The sequence below is a fragment of the Peromyscus eremicus genome, chromosome 22 (assembly GCF_949786415.1).
Source record: "Peromyscus eremicus chromosome 22, PerEre_H2_v1, whole genome shotgun sequence".
Classification (NCBI taxonomy): Eukaryota; Metazoa; Chordata; class Mammalia; order Rodentia; family Cricetidae; genus Peromyscus; species Peromyscus eremicus.
In genome coordinates this window covers 19,991,383-20,017,087 of record NC_081437.1, presented here as the reverse complement: position 1 = coordinate 20,017,087, position 25,705 = coordinate 19,991,383, and the positions used below count along the sequence as shown (strand labels likewise).

The following is a 25,705-nucleotide window of genomic DNA, read 5'->3' as shown; positions in this document are numbered from 1 at the left end:
TGAACATGAAGAAGGCCCCGCCCTGGAGGACCCAGCAATATAAGGCAGGAGGAGCCTGTTGTTGTGGAATATTAGTTGAAGATGTGTTATGTATTTGTTGAAGATTTGTTACATTTGTTTATGCTGTGGGACATTTGTTTAATGATGCAAAGATGTGTTGCATTCTTTTGTGTTGCATTTGTTTAACTCTGTGAGGCTGTGTTACTGTGTCTGTCTTAAACACTTAATGGTCTAGAAGAGCTGAACGGCCAATAGCAAAACAGGAAAAAGGACAGGTGGGGCTGGCAGGCAGAGGGAATAAATAGAAGAGAGAAGAGGGAGAACAAGAAAAAGGAGGAGAGGAGGATGCCAGGGGGCCAGCCACCCAGCCACACAGCTGAGCACAGAATAAGAAGGAAAGAAAAGATATACAGAAATAGAGAAAGGTAAAATCCCAGAGGCAAAAGGTAGATGGGATAATTTAAAAAAAAAAGCTGGCTAGAAACAAGCCAAGCTAAGGCCAGGTACTTATAAGTAATAATATGTCTCTGTGCATTTATTTGGAAGCTAGGTGGCAGGCCCTCAAAGAGCAAAAGAGAAAAAGAATAAAAAACAAACAACTACAGCTTGTCACTCATTCTAGTGTCTGGTGAGAAGTCCAGTGGCCCCCTGTCAGGGATCAGATGATGCATCTTGGCATAGTCACACAGGGGTATTTGATTTAGTCTTTCAAAATATTCAGAGATAGTGACATGATTAGACGATTGGTGCCCTCTATTTTTTAAAAAGCAGCTTGTATACATGTATATGTTCATATGATTGATGTATTGCCTTGTTTATTTATGCATTCATTTGTTTATTTGATGTAGGGCTTCTCTATGTGGCCAAAGCTGGCTTCAAACTCATAATCTTCCTGCCACAGCTTCTTGAGTGCTGGGATTACAGATGTGCCCATCATGCCTGGCCAGATTATACTTTTATTTAGTGTGTATAAATGTGCCTATTTTGGACACACTTTGGAACATATTAGCTGGGTCTTAATACTTTCCCTTTGGCAAGATCATGTTTTCTTATTTGAGTTTGTTTTTTCTCTTCTATGTTTTCTACTGTCAATAGGCACCAGTTTTAAAATAAAGTTCTTTTTAACTACAAAATTTTAAGGTAGACAATGTGGATTGACCTACAGATATCAGCTAGGTGAGGAGTTAGAAAAGACAGTAATCAGGTCATAGGGACTGGCAAGAGAGACTTGACAGGGAAGGCATGTCTGAAGCTGCCTGTATTCTTAGGATGGATGAGCAATGGCCAGCCTTGGGGTATGGAGATGGGAGAGAGGAAGGACAGGCCAGAGGAACAAAGGCATGGGGTTAATAGGGGGACAGCAAGCATCTTAGAGTTGGGTTTCAGAGCAAGTAGGATGTGTGAAAAACGACATCTTCTGGACTTAAAGTTAGAAGCTCAACTCAGGAGGTCTGTGTGCTACTCTGATGCATGTAGACTTTGTCCTGAGGACCATGGGAGGCCATAGGCCAACCGCATCTGTGTTGGTAGGTCTTCCCACAGAGGCATTGGGATAGGAAGAGATGGGTTCAGACTAACGAATGTTTCCATATGTATCATGGCAATTCTAGACACTGTCCATGGTAACCTCTTTCTCTAGCCTCCTAGAACATTCCTCATCCTGCCTCTCTGTCAGCACTTCAGCCCTTGGTGGCATGTACGTCTCCCTAAACCAAATGTGAGGTGACTTTGGGGATGAGCTGATGCTTCCCATCCTTTCATACCCTAGTGTGGGACACCCAATCAATATTTGCCCAGCTAGGTTAAATAAGGGTGTTAGTCATGTCATAGAGAGCATGACCATACCTGGCAGTGGATAAGACGACTCCATAGTCTGGCAAACTCGTCCTGATCCAGCCGCCCATTCACCTTCAGCTGGGGGAGAAGTTAAGTGCCACGCAGCCCAGAGGGCAATGGGGAAGGGGAGTTGTTGGTCCCGCTAACAAAGCCAGAGCGGCTCTGTCCTTCAGCTGTGTAACCCAGCGCCATGTTGGCCCCATGCCAGCTGGCTCCCACTCTATCTAAAGGTGACCTGCTTTAGATTTGTTTCACAAAATAAAATGGATTGTTACAAGGACGGCTCCCTGAAAAAGAGGCATCAGTTTTGGTTATAGCCAGCAGAAGAGACTCCTACCCCTGCCACGACATGGCCTTCACCAGTTGGGCTGGGTTCCCTGGCAGGGGAGGGTGGGGAGGAGCGTGCAGGGGGCCTTGCAATGCAGAAGTAGTGTGGATAGGTAAATGTGCCATCCCTGGGCCATGTGTGTAGCTGGGGTGCTTCCCTGGCTCCCCCTTACAGTAGGCAACTAATGCAGGAAAGATAATGGAGCGCTATGAGAGCACCCTACCCTAGCATTCAACCCCAGGGGAGGCTCTATTTGCAGTTCCACAGTACAACACAGTGCACGGGTTTTTTTCTATCCCTTTCTTTTCTTCCCCTAGCTGGGTGCCCTGGCCACGGGGCTGCAAGGGCCATTTGGATTCCTCTGGGCCTCTGAGTGACTCCAGGCCACAGCCGGCTAAGACAGGACTGATTTATGATTCCATCAAGAAGCCTTCTTGTTCGACAATAGCTGGCTTCGCATTCACAATCGAGCCTTGTTAACCACTGTGAGAGGGGGTGATCTGTCTCCCTCGGGAGACAGCCACAGCCTGGAGAGGAGCTGCCAGGCTTGGGATCCATCCTACGTGGCCAGTGTCTCTCCGGCCTGGGGAGAGGTTGGGTAGAGGAGAAAGGCCCCTTGGAGAGGGTGTTAAGATGAGAGACAAGAAATTAAAATTTGACTTCTGGTCCTGTTCCTCGTGGTCATGGAACTAGGCTAGCCACCAAATTGCCTCAAGGCTACCGTCTACTCATGCAAAAAACATGAGCCACAAGGGGGTGCCACTGCTGTGCACTGAAGACGAAGGAGGTTTGAGAGTTTCCAGGGGTTATCTTTTTACATTGGTGGCCGGTCTGAGTAAGGAATCCAAGCAGTGACGATTTCTCCAGTGCTGAAGGCAAGGGCCAAGGGCAAAGAGTTCCAATTGGAGGACGTAGTACAGGCTGAGGTTAGAGCACAGACCTTGGAAGCTAAAACTTTTATTTCAAATCCGCGTATAGCTTTCAACTAGCTGTGTAAGCTGGGCAAAAATACTTGACCTCTGTGACCTCTGTGTCTTTCACTGTCCGATGGGATAATAGCTGTTGAACCACAGGGGCTGTTGCAAGCATCACGAATGCACTTCCTTAGGATTCCCTGAAGTTTGGTCAGTAGTGGCTACCGCTATCACTGCTGTGATGAACTAAATTCTAGAGTAAGTTGGGAAAAAAGGCACAGGATCCATGTGCTGATCTATAATTAGAACCCCAGGTTAGCCCTCAGGCCAGGTGGGTTCCTAGGGCGGCAGGAAGGGGGTGCCTACAAAGGATACATCCATCAGAGCCACGATGCTTTGGCACTGGTCCAAGGAGAAAGTGTCCCCTGGAGACCCTGTGGAAAGAGAAGGACTGAAGGTCCACTGGGGGTGCCCACATGGGAAACGGGGCCGAAGCCAGCAGACCTCTGAGCTGACATACCTGTCAGGAACTCTTGGTTCAGAAGTTTCTGAAGTTGGGTGGCATCAATGTCCAGCCCCTGGTCCAAGACACAAGAGAAAGATGGGTGTGAGATGGGAATCGGGAGCCAAGGGATAAATCCACCCATCCCTGTAGCAGCTCCCTGATGTATAAGCCTTTCCTTTCCATAGCATGTCTACCCGTTCTTTGTCCTGGGCCTGCCCTGGGTTCTGGCCATGTTGCTAACCCCCTCCCTGACATCTGTCATGATGGTTGGTCCTGACACTGGGCTCCTGGTGTGGGCTCCGTCACATTGCTTCCTTCCATTTATTACTGGACAGAAAGCATACTTCTTCCTCTCCTTCTTCTCACAGTGGCTGGCACAGGCAGATCGCCTTCAGGAGACCATCTCAAGATGACCAGTGCAGCCCTATAGGTGTGTTTTCCACTTCCAGAAGGACTGTGAGAAGATGTGATAACATCATGTATGCCTGCGTGTGGTAACAGGAGCTAAACATACTCAAAAGCCAGGCAACTAAAGCTGCTGTCATGGAACACATCAAGTAGTCTTCCAGGTACGGAGGCTTTCCTTAGATGAAAAGCAGAAAGCAGCTAAGGTGGTGGGTAAAGAGGTTGTTTTCTAGGCCTGATCTCAGGAGGAGGTCATGGCACTAACCCTTCTCTGCAGACAGGCACTGGGCAGCCTGGTGGGCAGTGTCTTTGATGATAGTTTTACAGAGAAGCATGGCTGCTGTACTTGGGGGAGCTGGCACTGGAGTACGGTTTCTCAGTGGGTAGACTTGGAGAGGGGCACTCCTTGGGGTGCCAGCTGAGACCAGCTCCTTACAGAAAACTGCCCCCGCAGACCCCACACACTGTCCCTTTCTCCTCTTAGGGTTGGCAGTACCGCCTTCCCTGAAAGCAGGAACAACCCCATACCCTGTCATTGTAAGGACCTACAGTGAGAAGCACAAGCCTCTAAGATGCTAGTGTCTCATGCTGGTCCTCAGGCCATTCCTCTAACCTCGAACAGTTTGCAAATGTCAGGGAAGTCGGCTTTATGTGCCCAACATCAACCGAGTTTTTCTTCCAAAGAATCTTGCTCAGAAGTTGATAGACTAAGGAGGGACTCACCTTCATGGAATTGCCCACTAGCCAACAAGCTGAACAGAGCCATGGACAACATCTGCTTCTGTCTCGATATTACCCACCCAGGGCACACTTGGACCAGGACCCCACATTCTGTCAGCCACCAGGAGCATTAGAGGAACTGATGGCCAGGATGGCCATGGTGGTTGTTCAGACAAGTTCCCTAAGAATTTTATGTATGAATTATGGGACCCTCAAAGGTTGGGGCTGTGGTACTTCCAGAGCTAAGTGAACTAGGTACTTGGGGGATGTCCTGGGAGTTTGGGAAATGCTTGCCAACTGAATTCATAAAGGATGGCGGTTAGATTTGCTCTGTCTAATCCAAAGGCCCAAATGCACAATTCCTTTCTGATAAGCAGGCCTGGTTATACCATCCCCACTGCCATGGCTAACAAAACCAACTCATGGCAATGGGCGCTGATAAATGACTGTACTAATAGAGCTGGTTAAACCAATGGGAGGTATCAGGAGGAAAGAGACAGTGAGCACATGAGAAATGGCTTTGCTTAAAATTTCTTGGACAGTCACAACCTCTAAGCATAGCCTGCATGTTGTACAGGATGCTGCCAGAGTGCCTTGCTCAAGGATGCCTGCCTGAGAGGTGACCTAGGCACAAAACTGTGTTAGTATCTTATTCTAATTCTGACCAGTGTCCAGTACCAGCAACAGTCACTGTAGGGGGAGCCAAACATTTGGCTGTCTCTTGGAAAAGTCCTGATTAGGGAGCCTGTGCCATCCTGTCATATGACAAATTATATTTTTATTTTCCAAGTACAGGTACATGGACCTGTGTGAAAAATGTGCCACCTGCCCTGGAGAAGCTTGGTCTCAAGCATCCTAATCAGGTCCTGCTGGCCACTTCAGAGCAGCTAATCCAAGCTTGGGTGTCTGCTCCAGGGGATCTAATCGGTCTTAATTCAACCTGACAGAAATGATTGAGCACCTCCTCTGGGCCAAGGACAGTGATCGGTAGTTGGGGACAAGGAATGCATATGAAGTTGTCTCTGCCTTTGGGGATTCAGACAGGGGACAATGGTCTTCTGGGTCCGTCTTGTTTCAACAAGAGCTGGCCTGAATTTTGGGCTAATGCCAACGGACTGCTCTTTGCAGCACTCACCCCTCACTCCAGCTACACTCTTCATCTGCGCCCCCCTCTTTTGCCCGTGGGTCCAACCTGTACCTGAGATACCACTATGCCATTAGCCCTCCGAGTACAGAAGCACAGAATGGCATCCTTCCTTTCTCAGCCTCTGCTTGGCCCACGGTACACAAAATCATCTGTATCACTTTCTGCTTCCCACACCGACACCGTTATTAATGGTAAAAGGCCCATCCCACGGAACCATTGGCAGCTCTTTTATCCTGAGGAGTCAAGGAGTTCTTTATAGCAGTTTATTAAACCATTAGGAAAGCCCCGTGTGCACATAGGTGGCTTGGCAGGAAGAGAGACGTTGGGGCTTTCTGAAGCTGGCCAGCTCTCGGGAGGAACAATGCCAGGTTTGGTGGGGGGTGGGGGGGTGATGGCCGAGCCAGAGAAAGAAAGATTTCAAGGGGTGCTGCCAACTGCTTGTCTAAAGGCTTAAGCCACAATATATCCCTTACACACAGCCCATAATTATCCTCTCCCTTCTTAAGCTCTCTGTTCCAATGGGATTCCACCCACATTGGGACATCACCTGTCTCTAGAGCTTGGCAGCCAGAGCATCTGGGGACGGTCCAGGGACAGAAAGTGGCTGATAAGATCAAGCCCTCTTCACTGTGCATTCCGGCAAGCGACAGGAGAAGTCTCTGTCCCTGGATTCCCTCCTCCTGCCACCCCGTAAGTAAGGTCCGTGGGTGTAGATAACATACCTGATCCACGTATCTGTAGAAAATGCTTTTTGGGGATCCAGTTTCTGAAAGACTTCCCTGGATCAAAGGGAGAATAGTTATGTCAAATTTCTGGGGAAGAGGCCACTTATCCAGTACAGCTTTGTTTTCATAAGAGCTGGTCTGGTATAATTAGCTGAAGGGTATAATTAGCCTGACCGGAATCTAAGATAGAAGCCTCACTTGGTGGGTGGAGAGGTGCGGTGGGGGAAATCAAACTTTAAGGGGATTTGAAAACTAAAGTTTGTTAGAAGGAAGAAACTTGAGTCCAGTCTGGTCTTTTGGGGTTGACCTTCTCTTCTGCCCCACTCCTTAGAGCTACCAGAAGGCTGTCATAGCATCTCTGTTTTTCCTGGTCAATAGCAAGGCCAGAGGAGGAGAAAGAAGCCCTTGCAGGGATGTGATGTAGCTAACACAAGAACAGCAAACAGGACCTGCACACCTACCTTAAGGGCTCTGAGGTTGAAACTGCTGCTCGGATTCCTAGAAAACCAGGGGAACAGTGTGACACAAATGACCCGCACTGTATTCCCAGGAGTCTACCTGTGGAGGGCACCCAAAGGCACCTAACATCTTCAGCAAGGGTGAGTGGAGGGCAGCCATGGCAATAGACACATAATGATCATATGGCCATTTGAGGTGGACATACTCTGGTTTGCTAGCCACTGACTTGTGCATTCTGAGATGCACATGGACAGTGACGTCTACTGCCAGGATGCAGAAGACTTTTGACTCATTCTCCACCCTGAACTGGCAGTGATGGCCACCCTTACACATTCACTGTTAATATATTAATATCTGACTATAGTAACTCCTGCCTCAGGCAAGGGACAGGACTTTTTGATCCCAATCTTGACCCATGATTTAACATTCAAGACTCTGTAGAATCAGAGTCTGTTTTTCAGGCCACTGTGGCTTTCTGGTCTACCCCACATTCGGGCCATGTTTCAGACAAGTGAATGTAATACATAGTATGATCTTCCCATGCATATGACTAACAATGCTTATTCAACAAGCCCTGTGCTCTGCTACATCCCTGCTTCTTCCCAGCTTTCTTTCTTTCTACATGCATGGTCTTCTCTTGAAGTTACCTTTAAGGACCAGCTCAAGTGTCATTCCCTCTGAGAAGCCTTTCCCAGTCCCTAAGGCCAGAAGCAGTCCCTCCATTCTGTCCTTTCATGCAGTTTTACATTGCTGTTGGGGTCAAGTTATAGGTTCATGGACTTTCTCATACCCCACCGCAGTGAGCGCCTCAAGAGCAAGACTCGTATTGTGTCCTTGGCACACCATGTTCTGCATATGACACATAGACACACTGGGGTGGAATGAGACCCTCAGGACCCCAGCGCCTCTATACCTGTCCTTGTCTGGCATTTTGAGGAATATTCGGAGCAGGAACTCAACTTCTTTGCGGTGTGCCGAGGGGACAATTACATAGACCCCGGGGCTCAGGTGGAAGGACTTGGTGAAGTTGCACTTGGATACATAGTCTATGCCCTGGGCGGCGCTTCTAAATGGGGAGAAAAAGGCAGGTGGCAGTCTCTCCTGGAACTGCTGGAACTAGAAGAAACAAGATTATTGTGAGAAAGACCTCTCCATATGTGAAACCTGGCACCAGGTCCGGTCACTGCATTCTAGCGTTCTAGACCCTTCTCTGCTCACCCAACCCAGCATTACAAGTCCTGGAAAAGGAGACAGTGGTGGCTCAGACCCAACATTAAACAGACGAACAACAACAACAACAAAACCCCAATAGCATCTTATCTACCAGGTGTGTCCCACCTGTAGTCTGTGGGTCCCAGGATAGCCAGGGATGTGGCCCGACACATTTATCGATGATAAAAATCATGTTGCAATATCAAACGGTTGGACTTGGCAGATTCCAGACCCCACAGTGGATGCACAAGTATCTGACAGGTAATTTTATCTCACTAATCTACTAGCATCCTGGGGTTCTAGTTTTCTTTCTTATTTATGTGCAAAGAAGACATGGAAATTAGTGGCAGTGTTCCAGTGTTGAATTCCTTCTGGGGTCCCCACAGCTATGTCTCCTCTAAACCTTTAATCATATGCGCTGGGCTGCCACAGGACTGCAGGGTTGAATTTTCCTCTCTCCCTCGCTTTCATCTCTCCAGCAGAGCCTCGGGACTCCTTCTCATTGGAAAATAATGGTTCTCAATCATTTTCCTTTTATTTCAAATTTTCTTACAGATAAAACAATAAATATAACGCGATTCCTATTACCAGATGTCACATACATATTATATAATAAAAACCCCTTACTAAACAAATTTTCCTACTACATGTGAGCATGGTGATTCCATTTAGAATGGCTATACGGCATGAAATGGTTATTGATGGGCTCTGCCTTGGGGGAAGAATAGGGGGAATGTGGAAGTTCCTATCAGGGGATAGGGCTAAGACTAGGCAGGAGGTGGGCCACTGCCCCAGGTGTACAGCAGAGGGCAGGTGGAACCTCCAAAGCAGTTTTGCTGCTCTCAACAGCAGCCCTTGTAAGTTTGGGGACCTGGTTTTCTTAGGTCCTTTGACAGAAGTAATGGTAGGGCCAGTTCTTTTCCAAAAGGGCAGCTCTGACCTCTGGCACTGGGTGTCAATGTGTGTGCAGAGGCGTGCGAACAGCCTTCCTCCTACAAGCTAGATTAGGATGGCCTTGGTTACCTGCTGCCCTTCCTTCTGCCATATATACATATGGGTTTTTGTTTTTGTTTTTGTTTTTTTGAGGCAGGGTTTCTCTGTGTAGTTTTGATGCCTGTCCTGGATCTCACTCTGTAGACCAGGCTGGCCTCGAACTCACAGAGATCCGCCTGGCTCTGCCTCCCAAGTGCTGGGATTAAAGGCATGTGCCACCACCGCCCGGTTTCTGCCCCATACTTTTGCAGCCCTGTTCAGAGTAGCCTTGCTCGGGGCAGTGAGAAGTGTGACTAGGGAGTAGTGATAGGAGACCTTGGTGTAGTGTATAGAGGACCCTGCTTCACGCAAATTCATGGCCAGGAAGGTACAGAGCTGGTCCTATTATTCTAATGGTGGGACTTATACCATTTTCTCACTCAAGTCCCCGCTGTGTTTTGTGTTCTCCATCTCAGGAAACTGGAACTCTGATCCATTTCATTCACTTGAGAGCTTCCCTCAGAACTCTTCTAGGTGTTCTCCTATGGCTGGGGTACCTAGGACCAGAGGTAGATCCAAAGCTCCAGCTTTGTGGCTGGGCCATGGCTAAGGGTCAGACCTCTTTCCTGCCAACTTTCTATCTGTATTTCTAGGTCTCCCTGCTCTGGGAGATGCTACTCTAGACACTGTCTACTTCTTGGGACCTTATAACAGCCTTGGGCTGGGGCACTGTTACCATTTGCTGTCTATGGCCACATCTTGACCCTCGTCCATACACTGTACCTTCCTCTTGGCAACAGAGGAAGGTTACTGCAGACTTCACAGTCATGGCAGGCTCTGTGCCTGTGAGGTCAGGCCCTCAGAAGTCCATTGTCCCTTTCCATCCTTCCTTATAGCCTTCAGATCTTGTATCAATACTTGACCAGGTCAGGTCACTGAATATAAAAAGATATCCACTTGCTTATTTGAGAAGAGATAGGGGGTATGTCTCGAAGCTCTATGTAGCCAGCAAGTGCTAGATTTGGGGACTAATTTAATAGTCTAAAGGGCCTCCCTAGGTACCCCTTACTCCCGCCATCATCTCAAATGCACAGAAACCCACTGGGCCAAGCTTCTCTAGGAGGACCAAATGCTCTGGGATGCTTTCATTGTTGCAGCCGCTCTTGGATGTTAAAGAGAGACGCCTAATGGGGTCCATCCCACATACCAACATAACAAATCCTGACCTAGTTCGTTGACCTGTTTGGAGATGCTGCCAGCTGATTCAGGAATCAGCCAATTTGTGGACTTGGGGCACGTGGAGTCCCCAGTGTTGGAAAGAGGCATAACAGTTTACCAAGGGACAGCATCAGAAGTGTGGGAAGTCAGTGAGGACAGCAGTGGGCCATACCTGGGAGTCTACCTGTGGGAGAGAGGAAAAAAGGGCTTCAGGAAGACACAACAGAAAGACGACTGGGTCTCTCATCCTAGCGCACGGCACACGCTACTTCTTGTGTGGCCAGCCTGTCTGGTGTGTGGGGTTTGTGTTAGGGGTGGGGATAGAGTCTTCATTTGTGTGGAGTTGTAGAAAAGGAAACCTAGACTGTCGCAGGGAGCAGCAAAGGGTAGGAAACTGAAGAAGAAAGATATCTGAGAGGAGGCAGCATCCCCTTTATGTCTTAGAGCAAGATATGGTTATTGTTCAGAGTTATGACGGTAATACAGAAGGAAGAGGACACCAAGAGGACCACAGATAAGACGTAATCTCAGTCAAGTGCAGATTTCCCAAAGTCAAGTGCAAATCCCTCAATATGGAGGGCACCGATAGAAGACAAGTTTGATCCCCACCCCCGACTGTAAACATGACAGGTGTTTGTTCTGTGGATACTACCCTCCCCTTGTAGGGAATGTATGTGCACATATGGATGGCGGGAAGCACCAAGGACAGAGTTCCATTTTTATGCCCCTCCACAATTTTCAAAGTCCTTCTGTGTGATCCGCTGGCTATTCAGCACAGTCCTTTGAACAGATGCTTGGGTCCTGTTCCACATGCGTGGAAACAGAGGCTGGGCAGGCAAGAGGTAGAGCAGGGAACTGGGCAAGCTGTGTTTCCTCCTTAGCAAGGAAGTCCGCCTTCCCATCCAGCACAGTCCTGCCCAGGTAGCCTGGGTTTTGATTCCTTTGCACGGGGAGCTGGGGTGCTACACATGCAGGCTAACCCCTTTGTGGGTGTGATCAGACCCACGTGAGCCAGAGATACTGGGAGGGAGGTGTCAAACCCTGGCTTGTGGGAGGACCTTTGGGGAGTGGGGTTGAAATAGCGTGGACTCTTGTCCCTTTTCTCTGTCCTGACTTTTTCCTGCCTGTTCACACACCGCTGGTATCCGGTTGATGTAAGACAGAACAGTGTGCCCACAGCTGCTGGGGAGGCTCACACTAAGCTGGGAACCCTATTTCAGCTGCATTAGCATTATAATCGCTCAGCCCTAGGGACTCCCATAAGCCTGGATGCTGGTAAACTAATTGTTTCTGGTTGGAATGCAAAAAGAACCAAAGTATCTTTTTTTTTTTAAGATTAAAAAATTTATGTATATGAGTGTTTGCCAGCATATATGGGTATGCACTAAGTGCATGCCCAATGTCCAAGAAGGAAGAAGGCATTGAAAAGCCTGGAACTGGAGTTATAGACAGTTGTGAGCTACCATAGTAGGATACTAGGAACCCAACCTAGGTCCTCTACAAAAGCAGCAATCACTCTTCACCACTGAGCAATCTCTCCAGTCCCCCAAGAATCTTATGAGATATAGACTGGCTTTGGCATTTAACTCAGTCAGGATCCTGGAAGGACCATTGAGATCGCAGGAAGCCTGAGGAGGCCTCTGGTCTGAGTGCACTTTTGGTGAGTGTCAGCTGAGAGATAATGCATCTCTGTGCCAAGCGGAGAAAGGAGCTCAGGAGAATTTTAAAGACGGAGTTGATTACAACCTCAGGATAGCTCCTGAGCCATAAGCTTGTTTGTCCACTGGTTATGGGTGGAATCGTATAGAAAATGAAGCTCAAATGGGAGATGAGAGCTAAATAAGAAGACTCTACAGCTAGACACGAGCCTATAGACTGACCTATATGGCTACTTTTGGGCCAAGGAATTTGTTGTAAACGACATCTGCTTCTTCCTGCCTCTTTTGTTTAATTTTCCGGTAGTCAGGTATTGGCATGAGCAGGTATGTGTGTATACTGAGGTGGCTGGAATGGAGGTGAAAGGGATACCCAAGTGGAAACGCCCAGGTCACAAAAGCTCTCCTTCTGCATCCGAGGCCTGGAGACAGGGAGTTATTTGGCTTTTTTAGCCACGGCAGTGGAAGCCCACGTGCTTCCTCCCACCAAAGAGGAGGCAGGAGCCGGATGGAGGATCAAATGACACTTGTCTACCACTGCATCCTTAAAGGATGCTCTCTGGTAGTCTTGGCAGGCCTGGGGCAACTTGAGTATTGTACTGAATCCCAACAATCTCTTCTGTAGGAACTTCGACTCTTAAAGAATAAAGTAAAAGGGGTAGGAAGAAGCAAGAGTTCTGAACTATGTTAGGAGAATGGAACCCAACAGGCTCTCCTTGCAAGGCCAGAATCCCTGTTTTCTCTTGTTGCTCTGGGTACCACGAGAAAAGCAAGTATGTAAGCCCTGCTGAGAACCCTGGGCCTGGGCTTATAAGTGCTGAGATCAAACTTTATCCATCACCCCCAGTTGTTGGAAAAATGATTATTCTTCTCTGAGTTCTGGATTTCATATCTATGAAAGTAGGGATAGCCATGGTTTTGAGGTATTAAATGAGAACATGCTTGTGACTCTGCAATGCCATATCCATGAGACTTTCTCACTAGCTAAAGACACAGCTGTGAGCAGGACAGTTCTCCATGAGCAGAGGAGGCAGGAAACTTGTCTGGCCATAAATGGGCTGAGGCCCATGTGTTTGAAATTTACTTTGTCTCAGTGAGCAACTGTAGTTGTTTGGGAGGCTAATCCCATCTCTACCCTAGTGTGTTAACAGACTTCTGAGCTCCGTGGTACTCATTAAAGGTGACAGGTGTGTCTGACTGAGGGCTTGAAGGGCATCTGGTGCCCAGTCTCAGCATCACCATTAATGCTGGCATGCCATTTCACATCCATTGCACTAGTTTCTTCAACTCTAATGTGAGGAGATATACTATTAACGTCACAGGGATTCACAGTCTTATTTGTACAATGAGGCTGTGGGATGTGAGACTCACTCCCTCTACCTTTGGGATGCTTTAAATTTCTTGGGAGAAGAGGCAGCTGAGCCATTAGACTTGCTTTGTAACTTTTTTCTTTGAAACGAGTTCCTTAGTTATCTGTCTCGTGTGTGTGTGTGTGTGTGTGTGTGTGTGTGTGTGTGTGTAATTTTATTCAATGATTTAAATTTAATCAATGATTTTTCAAAAATGGCACAAGTAGGCAGCCTCTGAGGACCTTGTTAAAATGCAGATCATTTTAGACTGCCCTTAAATTTCTGATTCAAGGAGTTTGGGACTGGCTCAAGGATCTGCATAATTCTAGAAGCTGGTCTCCTATTTGAGCACTTGAGATACAGGCCTTCGATTGTGAAGCATACCTGGAAAGCCGTACCACACAAGTGGCATAGGTAAGGGGTATATGCCATTTAAAAGATGGGCAAGGGGCTGGAGGGATGGCTTGGGTTGAGAAAAAATGCTGCTCCTGCAGAGTTCTGTTCCCAGCAGCTGCACAGTACAGCTCACAACTGCCTGTAACTCTAGCTCCAGAGGGCTCCAACCCTCTTCTAGACTCCATGGGCATCTGTGCTCACACATGCACACACTCATACATAGCTACATACATAAGAGAATAAAAATTAAAAAAAAAATAGTCAAGTCTGATTCTCCTTTAAATTTTTCTTAAAAATTTAGAGCTGGATACATGAATGCTACAGAGCCTTTGAGCTTTTACTACTAAATCTTCCAGCTTGGCCAGCATCTCTATCTAGCTCCGAATGAATATAGTGTCTCCAAAGAGCAAGTCCCCGAACAGATTGCATACCTTGAACACCTGGAACTGTAATGGAAATATCTCCTCTTCTGTGTTCAGGCTCTGTGACATGATTGTGAAGGCCACAACAACATTGTTGCCGACCGTAGACTCTTGAACACCAAAGAGATACTGAGTATCTCTCGCATGTCCTCCTAGAAGAGAATGAGCCATTACTAGAGTTCAGAAACACCACAGGGCTCCCAGTGCAGTACTTTATGGACTTGGGTTTTAATCTCTGTTTGGAAAGCTAAGGCCTGGGTCTGCAGAGTCACAGTTAGTACTTGTGAAACAAGTTCTTTATATTCTGAGCCTCAGTCTTTTTCTCTTAAAATCAGGGAGGGGAATATTATCCCTACTTGAGCAATGTCTCCTAAACTAAACTATAAATTCAGTCGTGGTGTGTGTGTGTGTACACATTTGTGGAGGTCAGAGGTCAACCTCAAGTTTCATTTCTCAGGTTCTGCCCACTGTTTGGTTTTGTTTGGTTTTATTTTGTGAGACAGGGTCTCTCAATGGCCTAGGACTTTCCAACAGCAGGCTAGGCTGGCTGGCTAGTGAGCCCCAGGAACCTACCTGTCTTCACCTCCCAGTACTGGGATTATAAGAGACCACCATCGTGGCCAGCTCTAAGTGCTATTTATAAGTACAATTACAGAGTTTCCAAGTATGCATGGACTTACTGTACTGGCAATAACCATGAGAGCTTTGAATGGCATCAATCACCAAGCACTGGTAAAGATAGTAGGAAAGAGGTGGTAGGAAGGTGGTCTACAGTGCTCTTATACCAAGGCATGCTTAGTCAAGCCAGAACCACGAGGAGAGCTCACATGGAAACTACAAGACTCAAATGCATAGTGCAGCAGGGCAGTCAGGATCTAGATGAGTGGACATTCTTCAGAAGGCATGGGTCACAACTAGAGAGCTCTGGAGGACGAGCAGGGACACAGAAGATGATGATGGTCATGGCCTTGCTGTGATGAGGATTAAAATGCACTCAGCAGCAGCATAGAGCAGGCACTCAACTGCTGCCTTCCTTCCTTCTCTTCCTTGTAGGATATTTCTGTAAGTGGTCTTGCTGTGTGAATCTGCTTAGTTCACTAATGCACGTTACAGCCAAGGAAAAGGGCTTTTGTGATGTGGTCAGGCAGGCACCGCTTAGGGAGATGAGTAAGAAAGAATGACTCAGCAGTTCCATTTAGTCTGTGTGGCCTCCTTGGTGATAAGGCTTTCGGAGTTAAGTGATCAACAGAGCCTGGAGATAAAGAGTGAAGCCTACTTTAAGGTCTGGCTGGGGTCCTTCAAGAAGACCTTTCTTGGACAGGTAAGCGTAAACATACATTCTCTCACACAGCTATGCTTATAGCCTTTTTTATGGAGGATGTACTATCTCAGACCCTCGCCACAGGAAGCACAGTTCCAGTCATCAGCGTCACAAAGGGGACATGATGGATAGTGAAGGGTCATGATAGAGGTGCCTGCCGTCGCTAACTCATGAGCCAGACAGGACTATTTACCCTGTGTCTGGCTGGTGCTTCTGTGGGTTCAAGGGGGCAAGCAGGGATTACTATTAATACTCTTTGCTGCTGTGGAGGCTGAGGACAGAGAATACAGTGATATTCCCGGGCACAAAGCTAGTGTGTGGACAAGATGATGGTTTAACCAGGCTCTGAATTCCTTTCCCATGCTCTTTCCCCAGCCTTCCCTCCTGTCTTGGGTGTTTATTGGAGAGCGGAGAGCCAGCTCTCCACCCTAGATGTGGGTGGAACTGAGTGGCAGGACCTGCAGGGTGTGGAAGCCAGGAGAGGTCATTACCCCGCCCACCCCTACTAGCAGCCACTGTGTTTGGGGAAGCATTAGTTGGCCCTGGAAGCTAACTCCTTTGCTTTCTTCAGCAGGCTAGTGGTCTAACCAGAGGGAAGAGTCAGAGACAAGTCAGGGCAGAGCTACGGCTGACAGCTGCTGGTCCAGCAGAATGACCACCTGCCATGTTTCCCGAGATCACTTGGTTCTTAAACATCATTTGATGCCATCTTTCATTGGGTGTGACTCCATGATCCGGGGTGATGGGGATCTGGTTACAGATGAAGAGGCATGAGAAGTTCTCTTGGAAATCTTGACATGACATCCTGTGGAAAACAGACACACGGCCCAAATCACCGGGTTTGGCTTCCTACCCCTTCACTGTGCCTCTCTAGTCAGCAGAAGTGCCTAGGTGTTGACTTACCATAGGCCTACCCAAAGACCAAAGTCTGTCTCTGGCACATTCGGTGTCATGTGCTTCTGCCCTGAGAATCTCCTCCCATGCTTGGCAGGGCAGTGGAAGAGACAAGTCTGGGTATTGTGTCACCTGGAAAAACTACTTACCCAACCCAATAATCCAACTGAGTCCTTTTAGGATCAGTGGAACAAAGGCCAGGGTCTCTCCATATCTGGTCCATCACCCTGTAAGCAATCTTGCCTTTCCTAATTGCAAATCCATTGCCAATGTCTTTAAGAAAACCCATGGATGCCACAGCAAAATCCTAGCCTTGTGCCAGAATTAAAATAGAGATATTGGGGAAGATTTGCCTTTCTAATTGACACCTGTCTCTCTGATTCTTAGGAACTACAGACCTAGGCATTCTTTCATTATTTCACACATGGTAAATTCCTTTTTTAATTTGTTTTCATACAGTGTATTTTGACCATGTTCTTACCTCTCCTCCAACTCCTCCCTACTGCCCTACCCACCCAATATCATGTCCTTTCTCTTTCTCAAGAAAAGAACAAAATAAGAAATGAAAATCAAAAAAGACAAACTAAAAAAACAAACAAAACCCAAATCAAGCATGATAAAAACTAGTCTGTTGGTTTACTATTTCTTGTCAAGTGGCTGCCCTGGAGCATGGTTGGTATACCCAGTGACACTCCACTGCAAAAAACAAATATTCCCTTTCCTGGCAGGTATTAATTGCAAAAGGTTTCTTGGTTAAGGGTGGGACTTTGTGTCCACTTCCTCTTCTCAGTGTTGGGATTTTGTCTGGTTTGAACCTGTACTGGGCTTGTTTATGCTGTCATAGCCATGCTTTCTCAAGTTCATTTCCTTTCTCCTGTTCTCCAGGGAGCAGCTGAGGTCCCAGCCAGGCTTATTCTATAGATCTGTCCTGCTGTTTCTCTTTGTTTTCATATATACGTGCTATATCGCACCAAAATAGGTCACCAAGTAAACCAGAGAACTCTCCAGGAAATGGTCATCTTCTCTAAGATGTGCACATAAGGCATGGCATGTGTTTTCAAGGTAGTGAGTCTTGAATAGCTTCTAGCTAAGGACAGTGATATCCCATCCAGGGCCAGGGTGGAAGATTCGCTTCCAGTTCCTCTTTTGGGAGAGTCTTTCCAAAGCAAACTGGAGCTGCTGAGTTCCCCCCTACTTGATAGAAATCAGAGGCGACAATCAGGCCTCCAAATCCAAACCGCTGAGAAACTACCTTTTTACTGTCAAGATATCCGGGAGATCCCAGTGTCTCATCTCCAAGATAACCTTCCCACCGAGGAGAGAGGGCCATAACCACCTGCCGTTCAAAGCTGTTGTCCCTTGGGACAGAAATTAGGCTCCCTCTAAGCAGGTCTTTTCACCACTGATTTCCAACCTCACAAAAGGTTAAGGGAAGCTGTTGGGATGGAGGGCTTGGGAAATGAAGACTTCAAGAATCCTTAAAGAAAGTACCAAAACTCGCCATCATCCTTGTTCTCATAAAGCTGGCTTTTCCGAGGGTCGTGGGTTTCCTCCCACTCCTGGGACCTGAGGATGGAGAGAAAGACCACAGAGTGAGACCTCTCACACATGACAGCAAGAGGTCCACGGTGACCTCAAGTCACCTGCCCACTTTTGTGAAACTCCAGAATACCCGACATCTGTCTTTTAGGATCTGGCTTTTCCCACTCAATATGCTAGTCTCTAGTTCTGTCCATTTTTTCCCCTTGCTAATAGCGTGTTTTTAACTCTTCTTTCTGGCCGAATAAAGCTCCATTGTGTACATAGACCACATTTCGTTTACCAACTTACCTGTTGGGGGCTGCCTGGGCCGATTCCATAAATTAACAATGGGAAAGGGGAGGCAGGACATGAGAGGGTGATAAAGTGGGGGAATGACCAAAATACATCTTATACATGGATAAAGACGCCACGATTTGTACAATTAATGTACACTAATAAAAACTACCTCCTATCTTCAAACACCTTCTTCTACTTCCTCCTATTACCGAGCTTGAACACAAGAGCCTTTTGCTGTCTCTACTTCTGACAGTCACCAAATATTACTCATTTATTGACTCTACCTCCTCGGCCCATCTCACAGACGCCCTGGTCCCATTCCTCCACTTGTTACCCTAGTTCAGCCTCACGGACATGCACATTGATCTCCCTGCACATAGTCCTGCCCACTTTCCTACCCCTTCTCCACACGGCCACCAAAACAAGCCCTCCAAAGCAGGGGCTTGATCATGTCACTTCCCTGCTTAAAACATGCTGATGGCAGCCAGTCACTGCCAGGGCAAAGTTCAGACTCCTTAAGAAAACCATGGCCTCTGCCAACCTCCCCAGGTTTAGCTGGGCTGCTCCTGCCCCACCCCACCTTTGAAGGTCCTCTTCCAGCGATCGTTCATTTCCTTAAAGAGGGTGACTCCTCCCGCCTCCCCACATGCACCTCTTGGCTTTCATCACAATGATGCTCCTGCATCAGGAACACTCCTATCCATGCTAACCTGCTACCTCTCATGCATCTTTTCACCTAATGGGGACTCTGCGTGAGAAGCCTGGCTAATGCTCACATGCTCATGCTGAGACCTGGCCCTTCCTTTGGGCTCCCGTACACCTAGTCCCCTGTGTAGCTATTCCTCCATTGCTTTGTCTTTCTCTTTTTACACTCCAGATGCCCAGAGAGCAGTGGCCTTGCTTTCCGTGATACTATCACAGGTACCTCACACACCATGACACCCACTCCATGCAATGACTTTTGTCTTTTTTTGTTTAGTTAGCTACACTACAGAGATGATGCATTCCAGAAGCAAGTCCTGGGGTGTGATGGGAAAGAGATCCTTCTAGGCAAAAGGCCACAGCTGTTCCTCATTCAGCTTGCGCTTTAGAGGAGAGGCAAGCTCCAGGTTCCAGGCCCCAGAGGCCTAACAGTTTAATGAGATCTTTCCTACAGAGGAGCCTGTATTGAGAGCCCGGGTCACCTTTGTGTCAGGACAGCGAGGCAGAGACCACCACCCAGGCTTCCGGCGGCTGGCTGGAGCAGTCAGATGTGTTATTGTAAAATGGCAATTTTATAATTAAGCGATAATTACATTTTCTGCAGTGTGTAAGGGAAAATAAATGTAGTGTAAATCAATACGCTATTGATTCATGCAAGTTTGCCTTTAAGTGTGTGCGACTGAAATTTCAATTATGGCTGAGATTAAACCATCCGGCTCTCGCCATCCGTCTCCATTCCTAAGGAGTAGGGGAGAAATCGACCACCTGCATAGAGACAGTGATTATGCGGTCCCCACCACTTCCTTCCAGCCTGGTTCTGGCGAGAGAGGGGGGCTGACACTCAGCCAGGGGACTTGATCCTACAGGGTGGAAACTGCTCTGTACACACACTCCTGTTTAGAGGCCCCATCCATGCTCATTCCTGTAGGATTTGAATCCAAGATTCAGGCCCCTTCTCCCCATCCTTGCTTCCTCTGCCATAGCCCAGCAGTTTCCTGGCTAGGGAGAGGGGCCCTGCCTTGCTTCTCTTCTGAAGCACACCTTATACCCTTGTCACAAGGACACCTCCTGTTCATTGCCATCTGTCATGTTTTCCCTAAATATGTCCACCCACAGGACCTTTTTCTTCTCTGAGCTCCGATGTCCCTTGTGGCCTTCACTGGTCACAGAAGACACAAAGGGAAATATTAACCATTTTGAGTTTATTGTCTGCCCTCACCTTAGGGAACCTGTTGTCAATGGTCTGACGTGTTCTATTTCTACCTGCCAATCAAAATATCCTCTGGGCCACATTCAGCAGTTTGGGGTGCTGGGCATGGAGAACCGGGGACAGCCAGAGGTTACTCAGATTTACTTTGGAAAAAGTAAAGGATAATCCAGGTCGGGTGGCTGGCACGGGTGTGTCATCTTAGCCCCTCCAGAGGTTGAGACGAAAGGGTGGCAAGTTCAAGGCCAGCTTGGGTGACAGTGAAACAAGCCTAGACCAAGCAATAAAGCAGGACCCTGCCTCAGACAGACAATCAAGAAGGCTGAGAGTGCAGCGAAGTGGTGAAGAGCTTGCCTGGCATGCATGAGCCCTGTGTTTAATCCCCTGGAGGGAATAAAGGAGAAAAACATAACTTTAAGAATAGAGGCAAGAGAAGAAAGAGGACACAAGGAAGGCATTGTACAGGCTGGGACAGTGCATGGGTGCATGTTTTCCCAAGGTCATTTCCTTCCTCCTATCTCCCGGGAGCATCGGAGGTTCCAGGCACGCTTATTCTACAGACTTGTCCTGATGTTTCTCTACTTTCCTTTATCCTTCCCCTTTCCCTCCCTCCCTCCCTCCCTCCATCTGTCTGTCCGTCCCTCCATCCCTCTCTCCCTTCATTCCTTTCCTCCCCTCCCTCCCTCCTTCCTTTCTCCTTCTCTTCCCTGCTCCATCAAACATTCACACTATTCGCTAAGTGCCCATCCATTAGGCCAGGGACACACCAGCTCCAGGGCCCACAACCAATCAAGGGGGCTTGCCTCAGCTAAGCCCAGGGAGTCCCACTGGGGTGTTGGCGGCTTGTCCAGACACACTGGCTGTCTGCATGTGACTTCCAGAGCTGTTGTGAAAATCAACCCTATTGATTTTCACTACTTGTTGGGTCTTGTTCTGTTTGTCTGACACACTGCGTTTCCTTTCTGATCATGCTCCCATCCCCAACTGGTAATGAAACTGCAGTCACTGTGCTCTGATGCCTTTAAACAGGTCTGCACAGATCCTGAGTGGAATGAGACAGACCCAGCCCCACTGGCCACCAAGAGAAGCAAATAAAGTATTGCTGCTCCTTTGTCCTCCTCCCTTTCAGCCACCAAGGCACTGGGGACTGAGGTGGGAGGAAAAAAATCCAATGGGAGGGACAAAAGACAGACAAATGTTGAATATTCTCTCTCACATGTGGAAACATTTAATTGCTCATGGCAGGCAGTCGGGTACCAGAGGTCAGGCTACGGTGGCTGAGAATGACCATTCCGGCACCTGGATGAAGTTGCTGAGTACCCAGATGCTCTTCAGGGTGTTGGAGACCTAGCTACTCAGCAACCCTCATCATGAGCAAGGGGTACTGCAGGCACGTGGGTCCACGAAGAACTCCAGGTCAAGGGCTGGTCGAGCATCTGAGTCTGCTCGGTAAAGAGACCACCCAGATCATGGTCTCAGGTCCTCAGCTCTACCTGGCATGGAGCCTGCTCCACTCTGATCCTGTGGGCATCATCAGCATCTGAATCCAAAGAATTCCTTCCAGGAAGGATGCTTTTATTCTCTACTTGTCTTTTCCCAAGGGACAATCATGGCTCCCATCCTGCCTCTTTTCCCTCTTTGCTAATCTTGGGTATGTGAGATCTCAGAGACTTTTGGGAGACAGACACTGGGTCTTCCCATTTGTGTGTGTGTGTGTGTGTGTGTGTACACAGCACCTACCTAACTTCATCACATGCACATAATAGGTGTCTAATAAGCGCCTGGAAAACGATTCCTGGGAGTGGAAGTACACCCACAGCCATAACCAGTGATGTACTGGCCAGGCCCACAGCGAAGCCTGCAGTGGGCTGGCCAGACCCTGCCCAGGTGCTCAGTGAAGAATCGACATCTGCCCATGTTTCCAGCACTCATACCCATCTCTCCAGCGCCCTTTCCATTCTGTGTTGCCCCAGGGGTTCCAAAGGCGGATGATTTCTTCCCAGCCCCTCTGGTACTGAATCTGTAAGGAGGAACAGAAAAAGCAACCGTCAGAGTTCTCTGGCAAAAGTCAGCAGAGAGCTGAAGTATGAATGCAGCTCCTTTTTTTTTTTTTTTTTTTTTTTTTTTACCTCCCAGGACTAATTTAACTTCTGACCTCATTTGGCTGCAGCCAAGAGAAAAATGAAAAGAAGAAAAAAAAAATCAATGTCTCTCTTGCCGCCTGCATGGAGCTGGAATGAGAGAGGGAGAGAGAAGGGGGTGTGTGTGAAAATGATCCTTGTTTTGCTCGGCCCCCAGCAGGTGCAGGGGGAGCTCCATCATGTTGGGTGCTCCATCATGTTGGGTGCTGTCTCCTGGAGCTGGGTGAACTCAGGTTTAACTGCAGACACCTAGCATGGGCTGCTGCATTTGGCGGTAGGGGAGATAGCTGTGTGGTCCCCTGCCTTGTCTAATTCCTCTCACAGAAGGCTTCTCTATCCCACCGTACAGCCTGCATCCGTGCCGGAAGCCTACCAGGGGCTGCAGTAGAGTCTTGTGAGGAGGCCGATATGAGCAACCCTGGGGCATCCTTGGAGCTGGGATAGCCAAGGCTAACCTTCCATCTTGCCCCTGACTAGACCCCCGGTGTATGAGAAGGTGGCCTCTAATAGCCTAAACCCCTTCTTCATCCCCACCTCCAACATGCAGGGTTTCACTTGTGCCATTTTGTGAGAATTTTTGCGGCTGTTACACCAGATAGCAACAAACCAGCCAGCCCCCACTTCCGGGAGCCAGGAGCCCTCAGCCTGGAGAGAGGGACTGAAGCATGATTGAGTTGTAGTGGGGCTATTGATCCATGCTAATGCTGTCTAAGGAGATGGAACGCCTAGGGAAGGAGGGGGCTGCCCACTGACTCCATGGCAGAGGCGGCTGAGAAATTCAACAGCCTCTCACTGGGCAAGGAGAAACTGTGCCGAGGCCCCCAGCTAAGTTACTCTCCGGTCTCTGGGGTGGGCATTTCTACAATCCTTGTCTTGCAGAGGAAATGACAGAATCAGAGAGGTAAATAAACTTTCCCAAGACCGAGTAAGCAAGTAGCAGGCAGAGGGAGAATTCTCATCCTAGCTGCTGTCAGTTCCCTAGGCCTCACTCTAAATTTGGGAATTAGATATGGAAAAAGACTCTTTGATGTGGCTGTGGCCTTGGCCTCAGACATAACCCTTGAGTCACCTTGCTTAGGCCCACATGACCACTCACAGATACGCTCTGAAGAACGGCATGGTACAGAGCCTGGACCTTGGCTTAGAAAAGGTCTTTTGCTTGTTTCTTTCCAGGTCTGCCCAGTCTCTTACCAGCATGCACTGGGAGGCTTGCAGTTCCTCCAGAGGGCAGAGGCTCCTGGCACAAGCCCAGGCCCTCATCCTCTCTGACCTACCCCAAGCCTCCACTCAGCTGCCAGCATTTGCTGGTCCCCACAAAGCAGGGTCACCTTGTGTGCCACAGAGCTCTATGAGTGCCTCCTTTGATGCCCAGTGGAGTCAGGGGCTCAGTTGGGCCTAGGGAGGAGAAGTAGCCAGTGATTCAGGAGGGCTGAGAGCAGGGCTAAATGAGGCATGCAGATAAACACTCACCCCTTGGCCCAGGGGAGTTGCCAGCAGAGCTAGGTGCATAATAAAAAATGCCAATTTCATTTATCTTCCTGTCTATGTCCTGCCTGGAGGGAGGATGAGCAGATTAAAAAGCATACTACATTTACAGGCTGGTTTAATCTTAGCACTTGTGGCTCAGAGTTATAGCCTTCTCACTCTGGAGGGGGAGGGAGCCTCTAGCAAAGTCAAATCCCTGAGCCCTTGTGTCCTTTATGACCCTGCCCAGTTGGTAGCTATGTAGTCTGTGGCCGGGGATGCAGAGGTCACATTCAAAGCTAAGACCATGGATAGGGATATGAATGGGGTGGCTCATGGCTTCACTGTTCCCAACCATCCTCTTGACCTTGGTCAGCCTTCTCAGCAAAGGTGTCACTGGACAAAAGATAGCCCAGGTCACCTGTCCTAAATAGCAGATTCTTAGATGTATTTTCTTGAATGAATGCTAGTTCTATTGGCTATAAATAGCTCTACTCCAGAAAGAGTGGTTTCCTTGTTAATGGTTGATTAAAACCAAGGAGCACTAAAGAAGGTGCTCTCAGAACCTTTAAACTGTGAATGTACATTCCATCTGCAGGAGGCAGAAATGAGGAGATGCATTCTCCAAATGTATTCGTTTTCACAGAACGTCTCCTGAAGGTATCTTCTGTGATGTGACACCTGCTCGGAAAAGCAGGGCAGGATTATACAGGCCATAGGGCTTTGATCATCTGTCATCCCAGGTCAGGTGCTCTGCTCAGGCCTCTCTCTCATCCCATGCTCACCACAGGTAACACTAACCGATGACCACTCTCTTTCCTCAACTCTGCAAGCAATATCAAAGTCTTGTCCATCTAGAAACACCGACGGCATAGTTAAGTGACCACAGCTGCCACGTGAGATAAAATCTATTTGCAATCTTGAGACTTGTCCACATCTGGGAGAGTGGGGCTATAGGAAATGGAGTGTCCACACATGGCCAGTGTGATGACAGTACCACTGGCTTCACTGACAATCCCTGGAAGAGGTCTAGAGAGTAGAACAGAAGGTCTGGTGCACAGTTCGGAGGACTGGAGTCTGCAGCCGCCATGACCTTACTCATGGAAATGCCCTCTAGACCTCTGTCATATATTCTGTGATAGGGGAATAACAATGTCATCTTCTCAGGCCAAGAGCAAATGCATTCATTCATGCATGTAACTGCATTCATCCATTTAAGAAGCATTTATTAGACACCTACTGTCTTCAAGTATACTGATGCTGATTTGCCATTTTGGAGGCAGACGGGACAGAATAAGGTCCCCCATGCTGTGAACTATGACTTGAAACAATGAGGTAATCAGCTTTCAGTTGGTGGATGGGAGAGACAGATTGGCACAGAAGAGTTAAGACAGGTTGAGAAGGGCACAGAAGGCACTTGACACTCGGCATTCCTTAGTTTACAGGCACCTGTGAGAGATCTGTCCTGGAGTTTGGAACTCTGTCTCTTCGGATATGGAAGCTGTGCTTGACCTCAAGAGTAGTGGGACATACAGTTACAGGGAACACTTGTAGGAACCCCTGGGAGGTCAGAAAATGTCAGTGCACAGCTGTATGATGACTGCAGGTACAAAATGGGGGGAGGGTCAGGTGCCAGGGAGCTATGCCACAGGTAGCCATCTCGGTGACTTTCAGACAGGTCCTTCTCCTACCAGCTCACGGCGTCTTCATTTTAGAACAGAGGCAGCTGGACTTCCCTAGCACTTTCCAGATGGATCACGCTTGATCCAGGAACCACACACATTTTCACTCACTTGTAGTAAGTTCTATAGACTGCCTGCCTCCTCGTGGAGTCAAGCTGCACCTGAGCAGATGGAAGCAGCCACAAAGTGTGCTTCACTTTCCAGCCTCCTTTG

The 25,705-nt window shown here is 48.1% G+C and overlaps 1 protein-coding gene across 1 annotated transcript in view; it reads right to left on the bottom strand.

Moving 5' to 3' along the window:
- Capn13 (calpain 13) overlaps positions 1-25,705 on the bottom strand; it is a 51,498-nt gene that overhangs the window by 6,843 nt on the left and 18,950 nt on the right. Inside the window, exons 7-17 of the mRNA XM_059248177.1 lie at positions 22,140-22,225; positions 17,970-18,044; positions 16,244-16,389; positions 14,273-14,415; positions 10,614-10,625; positions 7,953-8,155; positions 7,042-7,078; positions 6,578-6,634; positions 3,599-3,656; positions 3,454-3,512; positions 1,846-1,914 (exon numbers count right to left, since the gene is read on the bottom strand). Of these exons, the coding sequence (XP_059104160.1) occupies positions 1,846-1,914; positions 3,454-3,512; positions 3,599-3,656; positions 6,578-6,634; positions 7,042-7,078; positions 7,953-8,155; positions 10,614-10,625; positions 14,273-14,415; positions 16,244-16,389; positions 17,970-18,044; positions 22,140-22,225 (945 nt within the window). The remainder of the gene's footprint in view (positions 1-1,845; positions 1,915-3,453; positions 3,513-3,598; positions 3,657-6,577; positions 6,635-7,041; positions 7,079-7,952; positions 8,156-10,613; positions 10,626-14,272; positions 14,416-16,243; positions 16,390-17,969; positions 18,045-22,139; positions 22,226-25,705) is intronic.